We start from the raw sequence: 23,047 nt of genomic DNA, 5'->3' as shown, positions 1-23,047 counted from the left end.
TGCCCACAACATGACGCCAGCGGTAGCACCGTTGTGCATCTGCTAAACATTGGAGAAATTAGACACCTCCCGAGGTGGCCACCATACTCGCTGACATTGGTCATCTGGGGTAGTGCAGAACCGCTATTCATCATTGAACACAATCCGACACCTTTCATCAGCACCCATGCAGTCTAGTTATGGCGCCTTTGCAAGCGCAGCCATTTGTGTTAATGGTAGCGTATATATGAGACGGATATTCCTTACTCCGGTTGCAGGTAGTCGCCGACCAATGGTCTGGGATGACACAGAATGTCAGGGAGGCCATTATTTGTTCTCGAATGGTAGGCCCAGGTGCGAATGAGATACGAAGTTCTTCGTGCGCGGTACTACGGTCCTTCCTTGTGGCGGTCAGACATCGTCGAATGGAACCTTGACACGACGTCTATGCATGTCTTCATGTTCCCATTGCAATCGTGCGGGTTGTATAGGAATGTGCATGTGGTATGGATGACGAAATAAAATACAATCTCTCTCATCAACTTGCCGAAAATCGAAGTTCTAAACTGTTCACAATTTCCACATCAGCTTAGAGCCCCCAAATGCTACTGCTTGAAAAGATTTTCCCACACATTAAGCAGCACAAACACTTAAATAGGCTCCTGTAAATGTGGTTGGATTTACAAGTTTGGCTACGTTTCGTTTATGGGGCGCCAACTCACATTCGTCACAATGTACCCAATTTTCCACAAACGTATTTAATATATATATATGCAGGCAGGATTTGCTATGCAAAAATCATGTACACACTCACATATTTTTTAAAGTTTCACAAGTTCGAGTTTATTTCCAATAAGAACAGAGAAACATCGAAATTAGCATTTCACAATAAATTAACTTCATGTCCTGACCGAGTTTCCTTAAATATTGGATGTGGTCGAATAAACCGCTATTAATTGCGTGATTTATCTTTAGAAAACCCGTAAAGGTTCCACCGTCTCTCAAACTATAAATTTCACAGTGGCTACACAGTGAAACCTTCCCAATGCGGTTTGTATCACAAACAACCTGAAAAATTAACAAGTCCATCAGATGCCGAGAAATGTCTATGTAGGGATGTAAGAACACCCTCGCACCAGCGGCTGTTTCACCGCTCATCAGATAAAACTTCCTCGAAACACAGACTAATGCAGCCTAATCGCCTCCAACGGTACATGAACATAGACTGCCCACCAAAACGCCGCGGTTCATACAGGAAACCACGATCAACTACCACTGAAGTCAGTTGAGTTCAACACGAAATTTACTGACATTCTCAATTTTAACCGTTCATACACTTACGATACATCAAATCATTCGGAAATTTTTCGAGAAATATAATGCTGTTATCGGTCTTCTTTAATTTAACATAGTTTATTTAAAAACAGACCCGCCAGGGTAGCCGAGAGCGCTAACACGCTGCTTCCTGGACTCCGGTAGGCGCGCCGGTCCCGTTTCGAATCCGCCCGGCGGATTAACGACGAGGGCCGGTGTGCTGGCCAGCCTGGATGTGGTTTTTAGGCGGTTTTCCACATATCGCCTCAGTTACACGCGTCGCGGACGTTTGAAACACGTTCGCACTACTTCCCGATTTACACTAGATGCAGACAGCATCCCTGGGGGTACGGCGTGGCGGCAGGAAGGGCATCTGGCCACCCCTAAATCTAACCTTGCCAAATCCGTTCTTACCGCGCCGACCCTGCGATCGCTGCGGCACTATGACCTAAGCGAAAGAAAGAAAGAAAGTTTATTTAGAAACAATAATTTCTATGGTTTTCCTCCGTTCTCGGATTTATAAGCGTAAATATTAACAAACATTTTAAATTATGCATTAAATAATTTACTACATATATAAAGTTAGAGCATTGCTGCTACTTTTAATGTTTCTCTATTTATTTTGTAAGAAAACCTGTTTTTAACTGTGCGCAATCCATTTTTTGCTTCTCATTTAAATATGGGAGTAATTTCAGTAAATCTGCTATCATAGTCCGCCACAGTTCTACGAGATGTGTCTTTAGCCACCTCGTTTCTTGCAAACACAAAATGGGTTGCCAAGATATTAACTTTCACGGTTCAGGAATTATTTACGACATTAAAATTAACAATAACTTATAAACTAATGCGAATATGGAATGCTCGCCTTCACGCGCGTAATCGTCAATCTTTTCCCCTTCAGATGAGTCTGCTGGCTCTACAGTGACGCATGTGGTTCAATATTTATTAATTTTGGGGTAAGCTTTAATTTTATACCGGACGCGAAAAGCAGCCATGAGAAACGAGCAGCCATTGTGCTGCACAACGGACGGGGTTTCCTGGTCACGTGGTCACCTTCGCTGCAGGTGGAAGTCCAGAAACAACACTATCTGTGGAGCACAGTGCGAAACTGGCCCCACGTGGTCCTGTCAGGCTGATTTCAGCTGTCAACACGAATATGACCCAATCTAAGCCGCCGCCGGTGCGTCCGCGGTCGGGTGTTTGCGATTTAATTAATTCAAAGTCTCTTCTCCTTACACTAGGCTCCCGTGTTACACCATGCAGTCTCATATCGGGCCACTGCCACTTCCAAATGCCCCACAAATTTGCATATTCGACCACCCGGCCAAATGGAGACCCACAACGAGGCACCTTTCAAACTCTGTCAGATGCCGATAACACTATCTCAGACGATTACGTGGCACCTCAGTGTTCTTCACAGTCATTACTATACATCTGACGCTCTTCACGTCTCTTGTATTCCCTATCAGGCCTGGTTCAAATGGCTCTGAGCACTATGGGACTTAACTTCTGAGGTCATCAGTCCCCTAGAACGTAGAAACTACTTAAACCTAACTAACCGAAGGACATCACACACATCCATGCCCGAGGCAGGATTCGAACCTGCGAACTTAGCGGTCGCGCGGTTCCAGACTGTAGCGGCTAGAACCGCACGGCCACATCGACCGGCTCAGGCGTGGTAACAATGCTAAAAACCAACAACACTAACAAACTCTGGTAGTTGTTCTACATGTCAGAGAGAGTTGCAATTGTAATCGTTTACAGAAACGTCGATGATATGTACGTCCATGAAGTTACACTGACATTCGACCATGTCTTCTAGGTGCTTCACTCTTTTTGTCAGGCAGTGTAACACGCCTCCATCGGCCGCCGGATTACGCCAGCGTGTACGTACTTGCGACTGCTTTTGCGTGACTGATGGTCTGCTTTTGGTGACACAGGACAAGGCTACCACCGGCAACCTGACGTTCACTGACGAGGCGCAGACTGTGGCGGAGGAAGCGGCGCGCCTCAAGCAAAGCGGCGTCGACATCATCGTCGCTCTCTCCCACGCGGGGCTCTACATCGACCGCGACATGGCCACCAAGATGCGAGACGTCGACATCATCGTCGGAGGGCACACGCACTCACTGCTCTACACAGGTACTCGACTGCTTTATACTGAAAACAGGCACGCTGTCAAATGAAATAACAGCGTCTGACGTATCTTACGCGAGCATGACTGGGGTGTTACTGTTCACGATATACAGCACCTGTCAGACTTAACAGCTAAAACTCTCGCCTGAGGATATGGTTACAGCAGATGGAGCTGCAGCGTGTAGTGGCAAGGTGATGATCGCGGTGATTCGCGAGTTGTTTCCAGACCACGAAGCCCGCACGTTTGATTCGCCCCTTCTAATCGTATGTGACTACTTCCTTTTTTTTAAAAAAAAATCCTGAGTGTTTATTAAAAAAACTGTGGAATGTAGATCAGATGAAGATCTCAGTTCGCATGGCAGTTTGGGCTCTGCGGGGACATTGACATAAGAAGTGAAATTGCCCATGTGCATGGAAGACTAGGGCTGCATCGCAGAATCTCTGGGCAAATTTAATAGGCATACTGTTTAAAAGATTTCTGACACCGTTTTTAATACGCAAATGGCGATGTACTATTTGTCGATGTATAGATATTCTTAACTTCCATTATTACAAAAATAAGATCGCCATTTAGTCGTGTTTCATTTTGTACATGTTCAAGAAAAATTACACAGTTCTGGTTACGCCACAGTTGGTTGATGGGCTGATTTGGGAGGGGGGACCAAACAGCCAGGTCATCGGTCCCATCGGATTAGGGAAGGATGGGGAATGAAGTCCGGCATGCCTTTTCAGAGGAACCATACCGGCATTTGCCTGAAGCGGTTTAGGGAAATCACGGAAACCTAAATCAGGATGGCCTGACGCGGGTTCGAAAGGTCGTTCCCCCGAATGAGAGTCCAGTGTGCTAACCACCGCGCCACCTCGCTCGGTATGCCACAGTTACTGAGCACTAAAACAATCCTTAATTTTATGAATATGGTATCTGTTCCCGAAAGAACAGATACCATTTATGACCGTGCAGCTTCCCTAGAATGAATGATAATTAAATCGAAACCCTTAGCTGCCAGTTGTTGATGTACATCAATGGGGACAGCTGAAAATGTGTGCCCCGACCGGGGCTCGAACCGGGATCTCCTGCTTACATGGCAGACGCTCTATCCGTATGAGCCACCGAGGGCACAGAGGACAGTGCGACAGCGCGACAGCGCTTTTCTTGAGATCCACATTCCCAACTATCCACAACCCACATTCGTAGTGTTCCTAATAGATATTTGCCCATTCACTCATTACTCGCGCCAGACTATACTGACGAGTTCCGTAAAAGTTCGGGTACAGCGTGCGCAATCGCACAGAAGAAGGTCAATGGCCGGGTAGCCCTTAACTATATGAATAAGTCCCTGCATTCGCACAGTTCTCTGTGCCCTCGGTGGCTCAGATGGATAGAGCATCTGCCATGTAGGCAGGAGATCCCGGGTTCGAGTCCCGATCGGGGCGCATATTTTCAGCTGTCCCCATTGATTTATATCAACAACACCTGTCGGCAGCTAAGGATTTCGATTTAATAATGATTTTAATCCTTAATTTCTTCGTTCCTACTACGACCAAAGCCATCAAGCTACTTCACAGAAGTGGAAGTCAATGAATTTAGACAACATAGTATGTGGAGGGCAGCGACCTGATGCTATATTTAATGGAAGTGGAAGGACCGCTATGCGCCTCTGCCGAGGTACGTGTTTCGAGCAGCCGTCAACCTTGATGACGGTGTATCGTGGTACAACAAGAAAGGTGATCCACCCAAAAAGGCGGCACAGTTTCATTGTTCCACGGTCCAAACTCGATGTCCATCTCTGGGAAGGACAACAGCGACGCCGCGTTGTGGCATGGAAGCAATGCGTCCCTGCTAGGACGCTGGAGGGAGTTGCACTACATCTCCACACACAAGTCACCCAGGTCTCGTAAATTCCGAGGAGGGTGGCGATAAGCTTTGACGCCATGTTCAATCACATCCCACATGTGTTCCATTGGGTTCAGATCTGGCGAGTTTGGGTGGCAGCACATCAATTGGAACTCACTCTCTATTCCTTGAGCTAATCCATCACACTCCTGGCATTCTGACGTGGCGCATTATCTTGTTGAAAAATGTCGCTGCCTTCGGGAAACACGATTGTCATGCAGGGGTGTACGTGGTCTGCAACCAGTGTACGATACTCCTTGGCCGTCAATGTGCCTTGCACGAGCTCCATTGGACTCATGGATGCCCACATGAATGTCCCTCAGGCCATTTGTTTCCGTCCCGCAGCACAAGTGCCAAGGAGCTGTTCCCCTGGAATACGATGGATTCGCGCCCTCTCATCGGCATGATGAAGAAGGTATCGCGACTCATCAGACCATGCAACGCTCTGCCACTGAGCCAACGTCCAGTGCCGATGGTCACGTACCCATCTGAGTCGTAGTTGCAAATGTTGTAGTGTTAATACTGGCACGTGCATGGATTGTCGCTGCGGAGGTCCATCGTTAGGAGGGTGTTCGGTGCACTGCGTGTTTAGACACACTTGTACTCTGCCCCTCATTAGATCCTGGTTCCGCCACAGTCCGCCGCCCGTCCTGCTTCACCAGTCTCCCTAGCCTGTGACGTATGAAATCTGTAATGATGATGGCCAACCAACCCCACGACGTTTGAACGTGGTTTCACCTTGATTTCGCCACTTGTTGAAGACATTCATCACAGCACTCCTCGAACACTCGACAAGTCGCGCAGTTTCCGAAATGCTCGCGTTGAGTCTCTGGGCCATCACAATCCGTCCTCGGCCAGACTCAAATAGATCGCGTCCCTTCCCCATTCTACACATGGACAGCACCCTCGCTGATACAACATGCACCGTGCGTGTGTCTGACTCGCAGTCATTCCTTGCCAGGTGACGCTGCTATATTCTACGGTCGCAGGTTCGAATCCTGCCTCGGGCATGGATGTGTGTGATCTCCTTAGGTTAGTTAGGTTTAAGTAGTTCTAAGCTCTCTGGGACTGATGGCCTTAGAAGTTAAGTCCCATAGTGCTCAGAGCCATTTGAACCATTTTTGACGCTGCTATAGCCTGGACGAGTTTATATTGGTAGTATGGTTCAAATGGCTCTGAGCACTATGGGACTTAACAGCTGAGGTCATCAGTCCCCTAGAACTTAGAACTACTTAAACCTAACTAACCTAAGGACATCACCTGCCCGAGGCAGGACCGTAGGTCGCGCGGTTCCAGGCTGAAGCGCCTAGAACCGCTCGGCCACACCATATTGATAGTAGGTCGGTGGTCATAATGTTCTGGCTGGTCAGTGTGTATCGCAATGAAAAACACAGCATCTTTTTCAGCCATTAGTGACTTATCTGACTCACTTAAGGGTCCTCCACCATCCACGTAATTTCGATCCTGAAGATACGGTTCACCCTTAGGCGTGAAATCAGTTTCTTTAGAAATATTTTAAAGGCCGCATTTTTGCAGAAGGTATGATAAGCGAGCTGTTATGTATGATAAGGCACCTGGTATGTTCGAAGAGTCGACCAGATAAGTCCGTTTGCCATTGTTAAGGTGACTGAGCGTAATGATTTAATTGCGTGCATGTGATGAACACTCATCGTTGAATGCGACGCAGTTAAGATAAATGTGCTGCCGGGCTAGGCAATTAATTAGCACTTCAGAGCTACAGTACAATTGATCACGAGGCTCGGCTTGTTCAAGTGCAGAAGAAAAAGAAACTCTAGTGCTTTTGTAGGTCCGCTGGAAGTACTCTACCTAGTGACGGATAATTCCAACGCTACAGAAGATAGTGTGTAGCGATTAGCTGCACTTTTATGATGAAGGGTACTCAGATCAATACGCAGCACTATGCCAGTTGTGAAGACCAGAGAGTAGTGTTGTAATCTGTCGGAACAATAGGTACAGAGCTATGTAGTAATGGGCAATACAGCGACGTATAGGATGGTAAGTAATGGAACTGTTTTAGCTCAGATCCTGGGAGAGAGATCAACGTTCCATTTTAGCTCAAAATGTGGAAAGGGAATGAAACTTATTTCTCCCACAGCCAGCAGTTACATGATGACATTTCTTTTTCGATTCATGGGAAATGTCAAATGCCCATGTACATTTTCATATAATAACAGTCGTAAGAGACTATAAAAAAGTGTTGAATGGTACACCGATTAAAGGTTTTTGAGTTTGTGCCATTACATCGATCGCTTTGTAAAGAAAGAAATTGCGACGGAGTTGTTCGTAGATCTCTGAAATTATGTCTACATCTAAACCGTGCAAATCACTATGAAGTACATAGCAGAGACTACATCCAGTTGTACCAAATATTTCGAGTTTCTTCCCGGACCATTCACGCATGTAGCGCAGAGAAAGTGACTGCTTAATGCCTGTGTCCGTGAATTTTAGAGTTGAGTGTGGTATGTGCAAGCCGTGACAGATCTCCTTCCACCACAGACAACCTTTGTTGTGATTAAGTTGTGCAGCAGGAAGTGGGAATGGCCTTTCGCTAATTGCCGGTGTGGCCGAGCGGTTCTAGGCGCTACAGTCTGGAACCGCGCGACCGCTACGGTCGCAGGTTCGAATCCTGCCTCGGGCATGGATGTGTGTGATGTCCTTAGGTTAGTCAGATTTAAGTAGTTCTAAGTTCTAGGGGACTGATGACCTCAGAAGTTAAGTCCCATAGTAATCAGAGCCATTTGAACCATCTTTCGCGAATTGGGTTCGGATGTCGGGCAGGTACACTGAAGCCATATTTATTTTGTATTGGGAAAAGATGCCAGAATCCATGCGCCAGCGTATTCGAATTGCTCGATAAGGCCTGTACGAAGAAGAAGCTGAGAATATACTGGGAACTATTTAGGCAATGTTCTGTGAAGCTGCACATTCGCAATGCTGCACCCGCGCAAAGAATGCATTTATTCTCCTCAATCAGCCTAACAGTTAAATATACCCAGTTTACATAGTCATCGCTAAAGATACAATAACTTTCCCTAAACGTAGATAAATGTAATATAATGCACATACATAGGGGCAGAAATCCATTCCAGTACGATTATGCCATAGGTGGTAAATCATTGGAAGCGGTAACGACCGTAAAATACTATCCGGAGCGATCTGAAGTGGAATGATCACATAAAACAAATAGTGGGAAAAGCAGGCGCCAGGTTGAGATTCATAGGAAGAATTCTAAGAAAATGTGACTCATCGACGAAAGAAGTAGCTTACAAAACGCTTGTTCGTCCGATTCTTGAGTATTGCTCATCAGTATGGGACCCTTACCAGGTTGGATTAATAGAAGAGATAGACATGATCCAGCGAAAAGCAGCGCGATTCGTCATGGGGACATTTAGTCAGCGCGAGAGCGTTACGGAAATGCTGAACAAGCTCCAGTGGCGGACACTTCAAGAAAGGCGTTACGCAATACGGAGAGGTTTATTATCGAAATTACGAGAGAGCACATTCCGGGAAGAGATGGGCAACATATTACTACCGCCCACATATATCTCGCGTAATGATCACAACGAAAAGATCCGAGAAATTAGAGCAATTACGGAGACTTACAAGCAGTCGTTCTTCCCACGCACAATTCGTGAATGGAACAGGGAAGGGGGGATCAGATAGTGGTACAATAAGTACCCTCCGCCACACACCGTAAGGTGGCTCGCGGAGTATAGATGTAGATGTAGATGTAGAATATCTCCCATCTTACTCAGCAGTGTTAGCTATGCAGCATAGTCGAGTCACAAATAATTATTTGTAGAAATAACTGAGAATTATGTAATAATCAGTCTGTACCCTATTTCCCTTTATTGCAACGTTTTCACTTCCCTAGTTTCAGCCGTTTCAGTTTTCCCTGTATATCCTGTCATGCGTAAGATTCCCCATGCGTTCCGTGTGAACGTGACGGTTCCGTAATACTCTCCAGATTAGATTAGGTTAGATTCAGTCTTCGTTTCATAGACCCAAAAATTAGGCGATACTCGTGGGTGTGGAACAAGGCAGAAAGTATAACATGAAAAACATAAAAAACTTCAATATAATACTCACCACTCTAATGATTTGTTAGGAGATTTTCAAAACATGTGAAGGCGTTAAGGTAAAATGGAACTGCTAATATTTACAGAATTAATACACTATCAGAATGAAACATAGTTATGCACTTTTAATAAATTTATCATACACGTAACACCTAATCTTGACTGCTGTGTCCTAGTGCTGTCAAAACTCAAATCTAAAAGACTTTTTACTTAATCTGGTCTAAGAGTCCCTGTTAAGATATTCATGTATAGAGTAGAAGGTGTTACCTATCAAAAAGTCTTTCTAGCTCTGTTTAAACTGCGCTTTATCTGAATCCAAGGTTTTAATGGTTGCTGGCAATTTATTGAAATGTGCGTTCCTGAATATTGGATCCCTTTTTACCAAGGTAAATGATTTTAGCTCTTTATGTAGATTGTTTTTATTCCCAGTACTGATGCTATGTATTGAGATATTGGTTGGAACTAGAGACATGTTATTTGGAATAATTTTTTTCAATGAATAAGTGTACTGGGAGGCATTTGTTAGAATACCAAGTTCTTTGAACAGGTTTCTAAATGATGTTTCAGAATTTACACCACAGATGAGTCTTATTACAAGCTTTTAAACGCTAAAAACTTTTGCTCGGTTTGACGAGTTACTCCAGAATATGATCCGATGTGACGTTATATAATGAAAGTAAGCAAAGTACGCAAGTCTTTTTTTATATTTAGATCTCCTACATCTGACATCATCCTCACTGCAAATACAGACTTGTTCAGGCGCTTCAGCAGTTCAGATAAACTGTCTGATCCAAAGTATCTGCACACATTAGTGGACATTAATATGGGGTGTGCCCAGCCTTGGCCTTTATGACGGGTTGTGCTGTGGACACTTTGAGTGAGGTATGTGTAGGAATGGCCGCCTGTTCTTCCTCAGAGCCAAAATCAGAAAACATAGTTTTTAAGCGACTTGAAAATGGCATAAAAGGCCGAAACCTGGGTGGTAATTAAATAAACACCAATAAAGTCAAAAGGCGGTGTGTTCATTTAAAAATTATTGTTGCTCACAACATCAAAAATTGTTTAGAAAACATAATGATGTTGGACGCTTGGGTTTCGAGCAAAGTCGACTTTCTAACCCACTCCAAGGGTATTTCATGGGTACAGGTCGACACTCTGGGAAGGTCAGTCCATTTCAGGGATGTTGTTGTCCACAGCCATCGTCTCACAGATGTTACTTTATGATGGAGCGCACTGTCATGTTGATACAATCAGTCATCATCTTCGAATGTTTCTCTGCTGTACGTAGTACACAATACTGTAACATGTATTCATTTCCTTCCGCATTTAAATATTTCGTCAGCGCATTGAAGGGACCACAGCCTAACCTCGAAAAGCACCCCTATACAACATACTGCTTACTTCACTGTTGCCATTACAAAAAATGTCAGGTAACGTTCTTCGGGCACTCGCTGACCCCAAACGCTTCCATCGGGCTGCCACAGGGTATAGCGTGATCCATCACTCCAAATCACTAGTTTCCAATGATTCAATGTCCAGTGACGTCACTCTTTATACTACCTCAGGCGCCGCTTAGCACTGATTAGATGAAATCTGTTGCTTTTACAGAGATGCTGGACCACTGAACTGTTACTCCTTTTTACACCCTACCCACAGCCATTGTGCTAGTTACACCGCTGGCAGCATTTTGGAACTTACGAGTAATTCCATTCGCACATTTCATGAGATTTTTAGGGTTATGTACCTCAATCGGTAAAAACAGTACCCTTATAGGAACGCTTCAGACATGTACGAAAGAACAGACACCATGCATTCGTATAAATGACTCGCCCAGATGGGCAATGGATCCACCTTATAGGAATTGTGAGTCCACCTTGATGCAAAACACCTTGTTATTTTTTACCTATTTATTTCCCAAAGAGGTTTCTGTGACAAATATCATCATCATCAGTGGGTTCTTTAAATCGAAAACATGTTGAAAATAGCATAGGTATACAAACACACTAACAAATTATTACATTTTTATTGTTCTTTTTTGAAATATAGTTTTCTATGGATATTTTCATACTGCCTTATTCATTTTATGTTATGGCATGCTTTTAAGAATTATTGTCGCTGTTTGAGGCATATTTTATGTGATTCATTTGACTTTCGCAGAACATCTAATGAACAAAAACCATAACCCCATTAATATCGAAAATATCTACACATTCTGAAAAACAGTAGCACAAGGGAAAAATGTAACAAACGAAAACACAACACTTTGCAACAACACACTCTTTACCGCTCTGAGATAACTGACCAAGGATACAGAAAAGAAAGCACATACACGCAAAAGAACCACTTCCCGATCACACACAGAGACATAAAAATGGAACAGAAGACGTCGTAAATCCAGCAACAGTTTTCATAGCCATTTCGCAACAAACGATATATCTCTCGTGACACATGCGAACAGCAAGATGGCGTAATGTTCTTGATCATAAACCAAGTGCGAAAGTTTTGTTTTTCTGTGTATAGAATCAGCTACATGCCGTCCAACGAACGTCAGTACACGAATAACTAAGTAACAAATGGTTCAAATGGCTCTGAGCACTATGGGGTTTAACATCTGAGGTCATTAGTCCCCGAGACTTAGAACTACTTAAACCTAACTAACATAAGGATATCACACACATCCATGCCCGAGGCAGGATTCGAACCTGCGACCGTAGCAGCAGCGCGGTTCCGGACTGAAGCGCCTAGAACCGCTCGGCCACAACGGCCGGCTAACTAAGTAACAGCCCAGTACACACCAAAACTGTATTCAACAACACTACCGCAACCCAAAGTGTATAACGCTGACATACTAAATTTACCTTTTAGTATTTGTTTACTAACAGCCGCTCATACAGTTGCAGATGACATCATGTACGCTGAGAAAAAACGGCAACAGAAAAAAACGCAGGAAATATGCCGCAGACAGCGACAATATTTCTTAAAAACATGTCATAACATAAAATAAATAAGGTAGTACGGAAATATCCATAGTAAACTATATTTCAAAAAACGAACAGTAAAAATGTAGTAATGTGTTACTGTGTTTGTATACGTATGCTATTTTCTGTGTGTTTTCGATTTAAAGAACCACTGATGATGGTGATATTTGTCGCTGAAACCACTTTGGGAAATAAATAAGTAAAAAAATGACACGGTGTTTTGCGTCAAGGCGGATTCACAATTCCGCTATTGTTGTTTTTCTATGCAAACACGCACCAAATGGAAGAGTTCCAAGACAAATTTATTGGATCGACCTTCTTCAGTGCGGATGCACAACTACGTCCAACCTCCTGCAGGAATTTCAGAGTAGCGAGTATGGGAGAAATGGGCAGGAACTGCGGATAGATGGCGCTCGGTAGGAATGTGGATCGGTCGTGAGGCGTGCCTGGATAGTCCGCGCAGTTGCTGTAACGCTGTGTCCCGGATGGCGCAGTGGTTGACGCACCTTCCACGTAAGCAGGAGATCCCGTGTTCGCATCCTAGTCCGATACACATTTTCACTCGTCGTCGCTGATTTCGCGTAATGTTCCCATGCAGCTGACATCAGTCTCCCTTAACTTTCCGGCCGGCCGCGGTGGTCTAGCGGTTCTAGGTGCTGAGTCCGGAACCGCGCGACTGCTACGGTCGCATGTTCGAATCCTGCCTCGGGCATGGATGTGTGTGATGTCCTTAGGTTAGTTAGGTTTAAGTAGTTCTAAGTTCTAGGGGACTGATGACCACAGATGTTAAGTCCCATAGTTCTCAGAGCCTCAACCATTTGAACCTTAACTTTCCTTCCCTTTCTGTCCCTCCACCTTCAATTTACTGCAGATTTCGCGTGGCCTTTCGGACGTGTCCGAAAGAACATATACCACGCATTCATATTGTGGTGTCACCGCCAGACACCACACTTGCTAGGTGGTAGCTTAAATCGGCCGCGGTCCATTTAGTACATGTCGGACCCGCGTGTCGCCACTGTGTGATCGCAGACCGAGCGCCACCACAAGGCAGGTCTCGAGATACGGACTAGCACTCGCCCCAGTTGTACGACGACTTTGCTAGCGACTACACTGACGAAGCCTTTCTCTCATTTGCCGAGAGACAGTTAGAATAGCCTTCAGCTAAGTCCATGGCTACGACCTAGCAAGGCGCCATTAACCGTATCTGAAGATAGTCTTATTTGTATTATCAAGAGCGATGTACCACAAGGATGGAATAAAGATAAGTATTCGAGGAGCTGCATACTTTTCTTGTTAGAATTCACTACTTATCCTGTTCCAGTATTCACGCCCGTCTGCGTTAGATAGCGTGCATTTCGGCCTCCTCTATCTACAAGGTGTTGGCACATTTGCCAACACATCACATATAACATCACCAGCACTTGACACGGACATTTTTAAAATGCTTGAAATGTTCATAATGGATTTGATACTCAGATGAGATACGGTGACTAGTCTATTTTCTGAGTCACTGAACCCTTGACCGATCCTCCCTACTGTTATTGCTTTCTAATGACAACATAATACTCCCCGCCTCCTTTTGTATTGGCGGGTCCGCCGCACGTGACATCTAGTGGTCAATTCTGCATTACATAGGGATATCCAGATATTCTTGATGTTGTAGTGTGGTCACGTTATCCTAATGTCTGCCACACGGTATCAGACTGTAACAGCACTGTAAAATTGCTCTTGTTCGCTGACGATGTCGTTGTCTACAGGAATTATCGTCTTGGGAGATCGTAAGAAGCGCTGGAAAAAAGGGGACTTAACATCTGAGGTCATCAGTCCCCTAGAACGTAGAACTATTTAAACGTAACTAGCCTAAGGACATTACACACATCCATGTCCGTGGCAGGATTCGAACCTGCGACCGTAGCGGTTGCGCTGCTCCAGACTGAAGCGCCTAGAACCGCTCGCAGGCAGATAAATGCAGGACCTTAGACGTAACAAAGAGAAAGATCCAAATAGTATCGTATTGTTTCTACAGTATCGTTCCATATCAAAAGCTGATGACTACAGATGTCGAGAAAATTCAATTGCTACGGTCGTAACAGGTCGATGTAACACATATGAAAGTGTAACAGAAATGTTCTGGGAAATTAAAGGGAAATTCTTCGAATAAAGACGACGTAGTCTTCGCGAAACACTGTCGGGTAAATTTAGAGAACCTGCACACTGTGGCGGCTCTCGCAATCTTGATGTTCCTTGACTAGTTGGTAGTGGTCATTAATATTGGTTTCCTTTTCATCTCAGGGCGAGGTAAATTTTAATTTCCTTTGCGACAAGACACCGCCGCAATTTACTGTCTTTAAAATTCGTCGTAAAATAGGGTTCGTAGTGAAACTGAATATTTCGTAGTATCTTTCTCTATTTAACTTTGATGGGTTAGTCAATGAATAAAAACGATAATCTTTAAGATGTTCCGTCCACATTAGTTTTACAATCTTGCAAGTAAGTTAAATTCACGTCGAAAGTTATTTTTGCGAGTTATTATAAAGCCAATGTTCATTAATGCTGGCATTCAAGATACTATGCCCGTGTTAACTTACTTTCGATTTGACGAAAAAATGACGATCACTGCGCTGCGCAGAGTAGTGTAGCGATCGGGAATAATCAAAGTTCTTACAGCTTAAGCTTTGAATAAATTCCTGTCCACTGGAGCTCCCTATCTCACTTCCCCGAATTCACTAAAAAAATTATCAGTTCTTCTTAATAATAAAACTTTTCCATCTCACAAACATAATTACTTCCAGAGACGGTAGAGGGTACTTCTGAAATTAAAGTTTTGAACATTTTCGCTCCATATATTTTCACAATTATGCGCTCACACGAGCTAATGTAATACAGACAACGTGAGACAAGATGAGCTGAGACAAAATGACAAAATGAGAGCGAGACACTATTATCTCGACTATTTATAGACATAACCAAAACAAAAGCTGACGTAACTATAACTTCTTACGCCTAGAAGTTCGTAGTGTGCTACTTATTGTTTTGTAATGGCTTTTCTTAAATAATTCACAGTTATACAGAAATATTAACGAAATTATTTAAAATCGTAGCTCATGGCAGTACAGGAGCGACTTCATGTCGCAGAAGAGTGTGCGACAATTAAGCTGCTACAGCGTGTTCCTCTCGCAGAAATCACTCGAAAAAGTCCCTCACTCGGTAGGCGAATCGAAACGTTAATACTGATATGCACTGCACAGCGGCTTGCGTAGTGTAGGCAGACTGTGGAGATCACGCATGGGTAGCAGAGGGGATTTTAATCCGGCTAAAAATTTGCATTTCGTTTTTTCACTGCAGCTAGTATGTGAAAAGACTTGCGGCAGTGGTAACAGCGGTTCCCGTCAGATCACCGAAGTTTAGCGCTGCAAAGTTTGGCTAGCACCTGCATGGGTGACTTCCCGTGTCTGCTGTGCGCTGTTGCCAAGCGGAGTTCACTCAGCCCTTGTGAGGCCAATTGAGGAGCTACTTGATTGAGAAGTAGAGGCTCCGGTCACGTAAACTGATGACGGCTGGGAGAGCGATCTGCTGATCCCATGCCCCTCCATATCTGCATCGAGTGACACCTATCGCCTGAGGATGAAACGGTGGTCGGTCAGTACCGCGTCAGGAAATAATAGCAATGTTACAGTGCTGTTACAGTATGATACAGTGTGACAGACATAAGGACAACGCGAACACACTACCTGATCAACAATATATCAACACCCCTGTCCAATGCAGAACTGAACACTCGATGTCACGAGCAGCGGAAATACAGTGGTTGTACTGTAACGAAACATCCTGAGGACAGAGAATCTATCGCACTATATAAATTTTGAAAAATAGGGGACCGGAATAATGTATGCATGAACATCATACAGGAATAAACCAAACTAGCCCTAGCAGTGTGATTGACATGTGAAGGAATGCAATAACCCTCAAAAACACTAGGAAATCAGGTCATGTATTTAGGTCAAAGCGAAAAAGTAATTTTTAAAAATGTAACGAAAGGTATAAAACACAATAAGAAGGAATTAGAAGAATCACACTTGTGAGAAAAGGTAATAATCTGCGTTCTGATTGTATGGCTTCTGCCGATGATCTTGCCATCTTTCCTGGATCTGTAGTAGATGCAACAATGCAGATAAAACTTCTAAAAGAAACTGCTTCAAAAGCAGGCCTACATATATATTTTGAAAAATAAGAGAACATGGCAAATGTGAAGGAGACCCCGAATTTTAATGGTTCAAATGGCTCTGAGCACTATGGGACTTACATCTGAGGTCATCAGTCCCCTAGATACAGAGCTACATAAACCTAACTAACTTAAGGACATCACACACATCCATGCCGGAGGAAGGATTTGAACCTGCGACCGCGCCTAGAACCGCTCGGCCACAGCGGCCGGCTACACCGAATTATACGGAAACTGATTATAGTAGGATAAAAAAGGCTTCAAAATTTAAATATCTAGGTGAAATAAAACAACCAAATGCTTTAGACAAAGAAGCTAACCTAGCAAGGGCAAGGAAAGTGTATAACAAGAAATCTATTTCCATAAATGCAAAACTTTGCCATTGCAATACTTTCATTAAACAAGAATGCCTTTATACATCAGCGTGCCTTTCATTAAATACAGCCAGACGATCCGGTGAAATAGAAAGGAAGGAAAGGAAAATAATAAGGAAAAGCTTGGGACCAAAATATGAGAATGGGAAATGGAAATTAAGGAGTAATAAAGTTTATGCAAAAATAGTGCAAATGTCAGACACGATGAGGAAGAGAAGAGTTGCATTCTATGGACATATAAAAAGGCTAGTGAGAACAGGATGCCAGCCGCGGTGGTCTCGCGGTTCTAGGCGCTTCAGTCTGTAACCGCGTGACCGCTACGGTCGCAGGTTGGAATCGTGCCTCGGGCATGGATGTGTGTGATGTCCTTAGGTTATTTAGGTTTAAGTAGTTCTAAGTTCTAGGGGACTGATGACCACAGATGTTAAGTCCCATAGTGCTCAGAGCCATTTGAACCATTTTTTGAGAACAGGATAACGAGAAGAATTTTTAACTTCGTTGACATAAACCCCAAAACATAAATGACATGGATAAAAGTAGTTAAAGCAGACACGAGGGAAATGGAAATAATGGAGGAAGAAAAAGGGGAAAGAGAAACGTTCAGAGCAAAAGTACGAGGTTTCATGGGATTCCAGGAGAAAACAAAGAAAAAATGTGGAATATAGACAAAAGAAAGACGGGAAAAACGTAGGGAAAGAATGACAAATTTTTGGAAAGAAAGAAAGGAGAAAAGAAAGAATACATAAGTTATTTCACGTGGTCATTAGTAGGCAAAACCAATTTTTTATTTATATATATATATATATATATATATATATACAAGATTCCATCAACACAGAAAACTTTCAAGGTGTGTATGCAGGTGTGGAGGCATAAAGGAAGTGAACTCTAAAACTCAGTCAATCCCTACAGTAACTATCACTATATAATGTAATATGAGACTTATTTTAATAAAAAAGCTTATCGGTCTTTATAAACTGTAATAACATAGAATAAAATAGTTTGTGAAGAAACTGCTATCTAAAAATAAGACAGATCCTCAGCAAAATATGAGTGTACGAACAAAGGACCAAAAGAGACTGAATAATATAAATAAGACAGGGTGTGAACTAATACCTGTCAAATCGTAGAAACGCTGCACAGAATTGGGAGATGAGACAAGAACGAGCACATAGAAAACGTGTGCAAATAGAAACATAGATGATATGCTGAAGTTGTCAATATCTAGGGAAGACAACTCAAACCACAGAAACCAATAAAACGGCGGGATGCGAACAGTCTCCTGTAAGTTGGTTCAATAGCTACATGAATGTTAATGATAAGGATATGTAACGCAATGACAAACAGGTTGAAATCCAAATGAGGTTATTAAAATATGAGTTGATGTAACACTCTGACGCCTTGCACACCGAACCAAAAAATCCATTGAAAGCCAAACAAAAATAAACAAAACAAAAGCTGTCAGTTAGCCACAAAACTTATTATTCTCAAACTGCGGCATTACATAAATAAATAAAATAAGGCACGATGCTAAGAAAGTAAATGTCACCACATCGATACAGTTATCGCTATAACTACAATACCATAACGCCAAAAGTATCGGTAACGGGATCAAACCGTATTAAAGATGCAAAATTAATGGATTACGGTAAGATAAAATGGAAACTGCTTTTTTTCTACAGACATTTGTTTATATCGAACTAGTTTTCGGCTTATCAGGCCATCTTCAGGAAAAAACTGCCTAGCGTCTTGAAGGGAGACTGGTTCTTAGGTAACCAAACATTGTAGTTGAAGATACAATCACTTGCATAGAGTATTGTGCATAAAACTTGTTTCTATTGCACACATTAATTACGATACATAATCTTACGGTATTACAGGTTATACGATTAGAAAAAAACATCATAACCGTTTAACCTATAATATTATTTAGTTTAGTTATTTATTGTCCTTAACACTGTCCATCGCGTAAAGTGTAATTTCAACACTAACAAGTTTGAAGCACGACATTCTAAGTGATTGTATCTTCATCTATAATGTTTTGTTACCTAAGAACCAGTGCCCCTTCCAGACGCTAGTCAGTTGTTTGCTGAAGATGGCTTAAAAAGCCGAAAAATAGTTAGAAATAGAAATCAGTAGAGCAAAAACTGTGTACGTATTATTCAACCATAAATACGGAATTGTTCTACCAAGGAGTAACGAAAGAATCCATAAATAAAGTGGAAACAATACATGTATTATAGTCGACAAGCAGGAACATATTACACGAAAGAGCCAAAATAAAACGCTCAATTCTCTATATAATATAATAATACAATATAAAATAACCATAAGTAAAATTATGGTCGGATGGAGTCTTTAGTATGTGAAAATAGGTTCGTGACTTGCTATTTGTCAACGCTCTCTTTAGTGTGCAAATGAGAATGGAGGTTTTCTCGACGAATTTCATTGACGAAATCTTCTCGGATTATCAACCGAGTCGTCACCGAGCTACAGCATCTTCACAGAACCTTTCCCGAGAACGAATACTCACAGACACAAATAAGCAAGCAAGCAAGAAGGAAGAAAACAATTCCGAAGAAGAAACCAACCGTCTAGCGTTCTTTCCGAACGCAGTCGAGGTTGCCTGGATAATGGGAAAGCGCAATATAAAACGCATTTTCCGCTCTACAGTTAAAATAAAGAATATCCTTGGGTCACTCAAGCATCTACTAGGGATCTAGGTTAACGGGCAACTGACCTCTACAGCAGACGTTACGAGTGTGGCAAGCCATACATCGTCCAGACGCAGTGATGCATCTCGCAGTGCTTTTCAGAACGTGTGAGAAGTCTGCGATGGCAGAGTACAGCACCAACGAAGACCACACGTTTGTTTTCGAACAGCCAAAGGTGCGATCATATAATGTAAGCTTTTAAGAATATTAGTGGCGTCACTTAAATCTTCGAGGCTAGTAGGCCATGGTCGACGCATAAAACTTTCTCTTCATGTTTCCTCTCCGACTACGGGAGACATCTTCAGTCGTAAAGTGGCGAACTGCGACCAGACCTCGAGGGAGCGCCGAGTATATGGGCAGCGTATGGGGCACCAAAGTCCGTCACGTGACGTCGGCTACGAGATTATCTCTGGTAGTGCCAGCATTCTCGACTGAAAGTAATCGATTGTCACCCTTACGTTGCAATGTTGACATCCAAATTTTTGGGGGTGTTCAAAAAGTCTGTGCGCAGTGCCGTATGATTATTAGCCGCGCGTGCCGTATGCCGCAGTGAATACACCGAAACGAAACTCAGTGAAATACAGGTTATTAATTTATTGAATATTCATTTTAGTTACAAATTTTCACATTAAATGTTAAAAGTGTCCCCCCTGTTGTTGAATACACAATTCAATTCATCTAATCATGTTTACAAACAAAAGCTGTAACATTTCTTCTGTAACAGAAGCAGCGAAAGTTGATATTGCAATTTTCAATTCATCGATGGATTTTGGACGGTTTTTATAGACTGTTGCTTTCACTGCACCCCAGAAGAAAACGTCAGGTGGTATTAGGTCAGGCGATCGTGGAGGCCAAAGTCCCTGTAAAATTATGCGATCACCAAAAACATCAGCAAGCAGTGACATTGAAACGAGATCTGTATGCGCGGTTGCACCATCTTGTTGAAAATAACCGTTCAGTAGTTCACTTAATACAAGTTCTCCTATGAATGGGTACAGAATATCACTGCAGTATCGTTTTGCGTTTATTGTTTCGCTGAAAAATATGAGACCCACAATCCGACGTCTAGAAATTGCAATTCAAACTCCTATTTTTACAGAATGAAGTGGTTCCTCATGAATACACAATGGATTTGCAGTATTCCACATACGAGAATTTTGCGAGTTCATGTACCCGGATAAATGAAACCACGCCTCATCAGTGAAGAACGCTTCATTAAGAACATCCCTTCCATTTTGTCGAACGAAATTTTTGAACCATCGACAATAATGCAATCTCTCGCCATGATCAGTATTTTTCAGTTCTTGCACGACTGTCACTTTGTATGGGAAAAATTCTAACTTTTTCCGTAGAGCTATGTGGGCCGGTCCGACACTAACATAGATTTCTCGGGCGAGTTTTCTTACTGACTTGTTCGGACTCATGGACATTTTATCGGAAACATTTAGTAGTTTATCCTCAGACAAAACGCCAGGACGACCACTTCTCGGTGCATCTGTCACTGAACCCGTACTTCGAAATTTGTTAATCAAATCTCGCACAGTATTGTGATGTGGGAGTGTTGTCTCTGGAAAAACTGAATTAAATGTTTGACGAATTGAAACTGCGTATTTACCGAAAACTTTGAACACTCGTTCGACTAAAAACACACGTTCTTCGATGGTTAGCATTTTAACAGTGACAAACACAAAACGAACGAACAAAGGAACTAAACTTAAAGTTTCATGTCAACACCTAACGACACACACCAACGATACTACTGACGCTGGATGAAGTAAACGAAACAGCGGAATGTTGGGAGAGTCCATTTGAAGGGAAGTAACCCAGGCAGGCGAACAATCATACGGCACTGCGGAGAGACTTTTTGAACACCCCGTATCTACGAGGGCTATTCGGAAAGTAAGTTCCGATCGGTCGTGAAATGGAAACCACTGTGAAAATCAAATATGTTTTATTTGAAACGGTGAGATACAACGTCCAGCTACTTCTCTACATAGTCACCATACGGTGCGTGACGGAGGGTACCTCGTACCACAACTAGCATCTCTTCCTGTTCCATTCCCAAACAGAACGAGGGAAAAATGACTGCCTATGTGCCTCTGTACGAGCCCTAATCTCTTATCTTTGTGGTCTTTCCGCGAAATGTAAGTTGCTGGCAGTAAAATTATACTGCAGTCAGCCTCAAATGCTGGTTCTCTAAATTTCCTCAGTAGCGATTCACGAAAACAACGCCTCCTTTCCTCTAGACACCCACCCGAGTTCCTGAAGCATTTCCGTAACACTCGCGTGATGATCAAACCTACCAGTAACAAATCTAGCAACCCGCCTCTGAATTGCTTCTATGTCCTCCCTCAATCCGACCTGATAGGGATCCCAAACGCTCGAGCAGTACTCAAGAATAGGTCGTATTAGTGTTTTACAAGCGGTCTCCTTTACAGACGAACGACATCTTCCCAAAATTCTACAAATGAACCGAAGACGACTATCCACCTTGCCCACAACTGCCATTACATGCTTGTCCCGCTTCATATCGCTCTGCAATTTGATCGACGTGACTGTGTCAAGCGCTGCACTACTAATGGAGTACTCAAACATTACAGGATTCTTTTTCCTATTCATCTGCATTAATTTACATTTATCTGTATTTAGAGTTAGCTGCCATTCTTTACACCAATCACAAATCCTGTCCAAGTCATCTTGTATCCTCCTACAGTCACTCAACGACGACACCTTCCCGTACACCACAGCATCATCAGCAAACAGCCGCACATTGCTATCCACCCTATCCAAAAGATCATTTATGTAGATAGAAGACAACAGCGGACCTACCACACTTCCCTGCGGCACTCCAGATGATACCCTCACCTCCGATGAACAATCACCATCGAGGACAAAGTAATTGGTTCTATTACTGAAGAAGTCTTCGAGCCACTCGCATACTTGGGAACCAATCCCATATGCTCGTACCTTAGTTAGGAGTCTGCAGTGGGGCACCGAGTCAAACGCTTTCCGGAAGTCAAGGAATATGGCATCCGTCTGATACCCTTCATCCATGGTTCGCAAGATATCATGTGAAAAAAGGGCGAGTTGCGTTTCACAGGAGCGATGCTTTCTAAAGCCGTGCTGATGCATGGACAGCAACTTCTCTGTCTCAAGGACTACATTTCTGATAACCAGAGACAGCTGAACGCAGCTGTTTCAGCCTGTCGCAGTCGTTCTCCAGAAAACGAAGTTTCCTCTGTCTAAGTGGACAGGCTAGGGTCTAGAAGAGGTATGCCGTCTAACATCTACTAGGAAGTTTCCAGGAAGACTCTGGTTCACGTGGCAGAATGCTTT

General features: G+C 43.1%; 1 protein-coding gene across 1 annotated transcript in view; it reads left to right on the top strand.

Annotated features, from left to right (window-relative positions):
- Window positions 1-23,047, top strand: part of LOC126458300 (apyrase-like) — a 70,535-nt gene that overhangs the window by 11,334 nt on the left and 36,154 nt on the right. Inside the window, exon 3 of the mRNA XM_050095245.1 lies at window positions 3,234-3,435. Within this exon, the coding sequence (XP_049951202.1) occupies window positions 3,234-3,435 (202 nt within the window). The remainder of the gene's footprint in view (window positions 1-3,233; window positions 3,436-23,047) is intronic.

The sequence above is a fragment of the Schistocerca serialis genome, chromosome 2 (genome assembly GCF_023864345.2).
Source record: "Schistocerca serialis cubense isolate TAMUIC-IGC-003099 chromosome 2, iqSchSeri2.2, whole genome shotgun sequence".
Taxonomy (NCBI): domain Eukaryota; kingdom Metazoa; phylum Arthropoda; class Insecta; order Orthoptera; family Acrididae; genus Schistocerca; species Schistocerca serialis.
The sequence above is the reverse complement of the archived record's forward strand: the minus strand, read 5'-3'. Positions and strand labels throughout refer to the sequence as shown.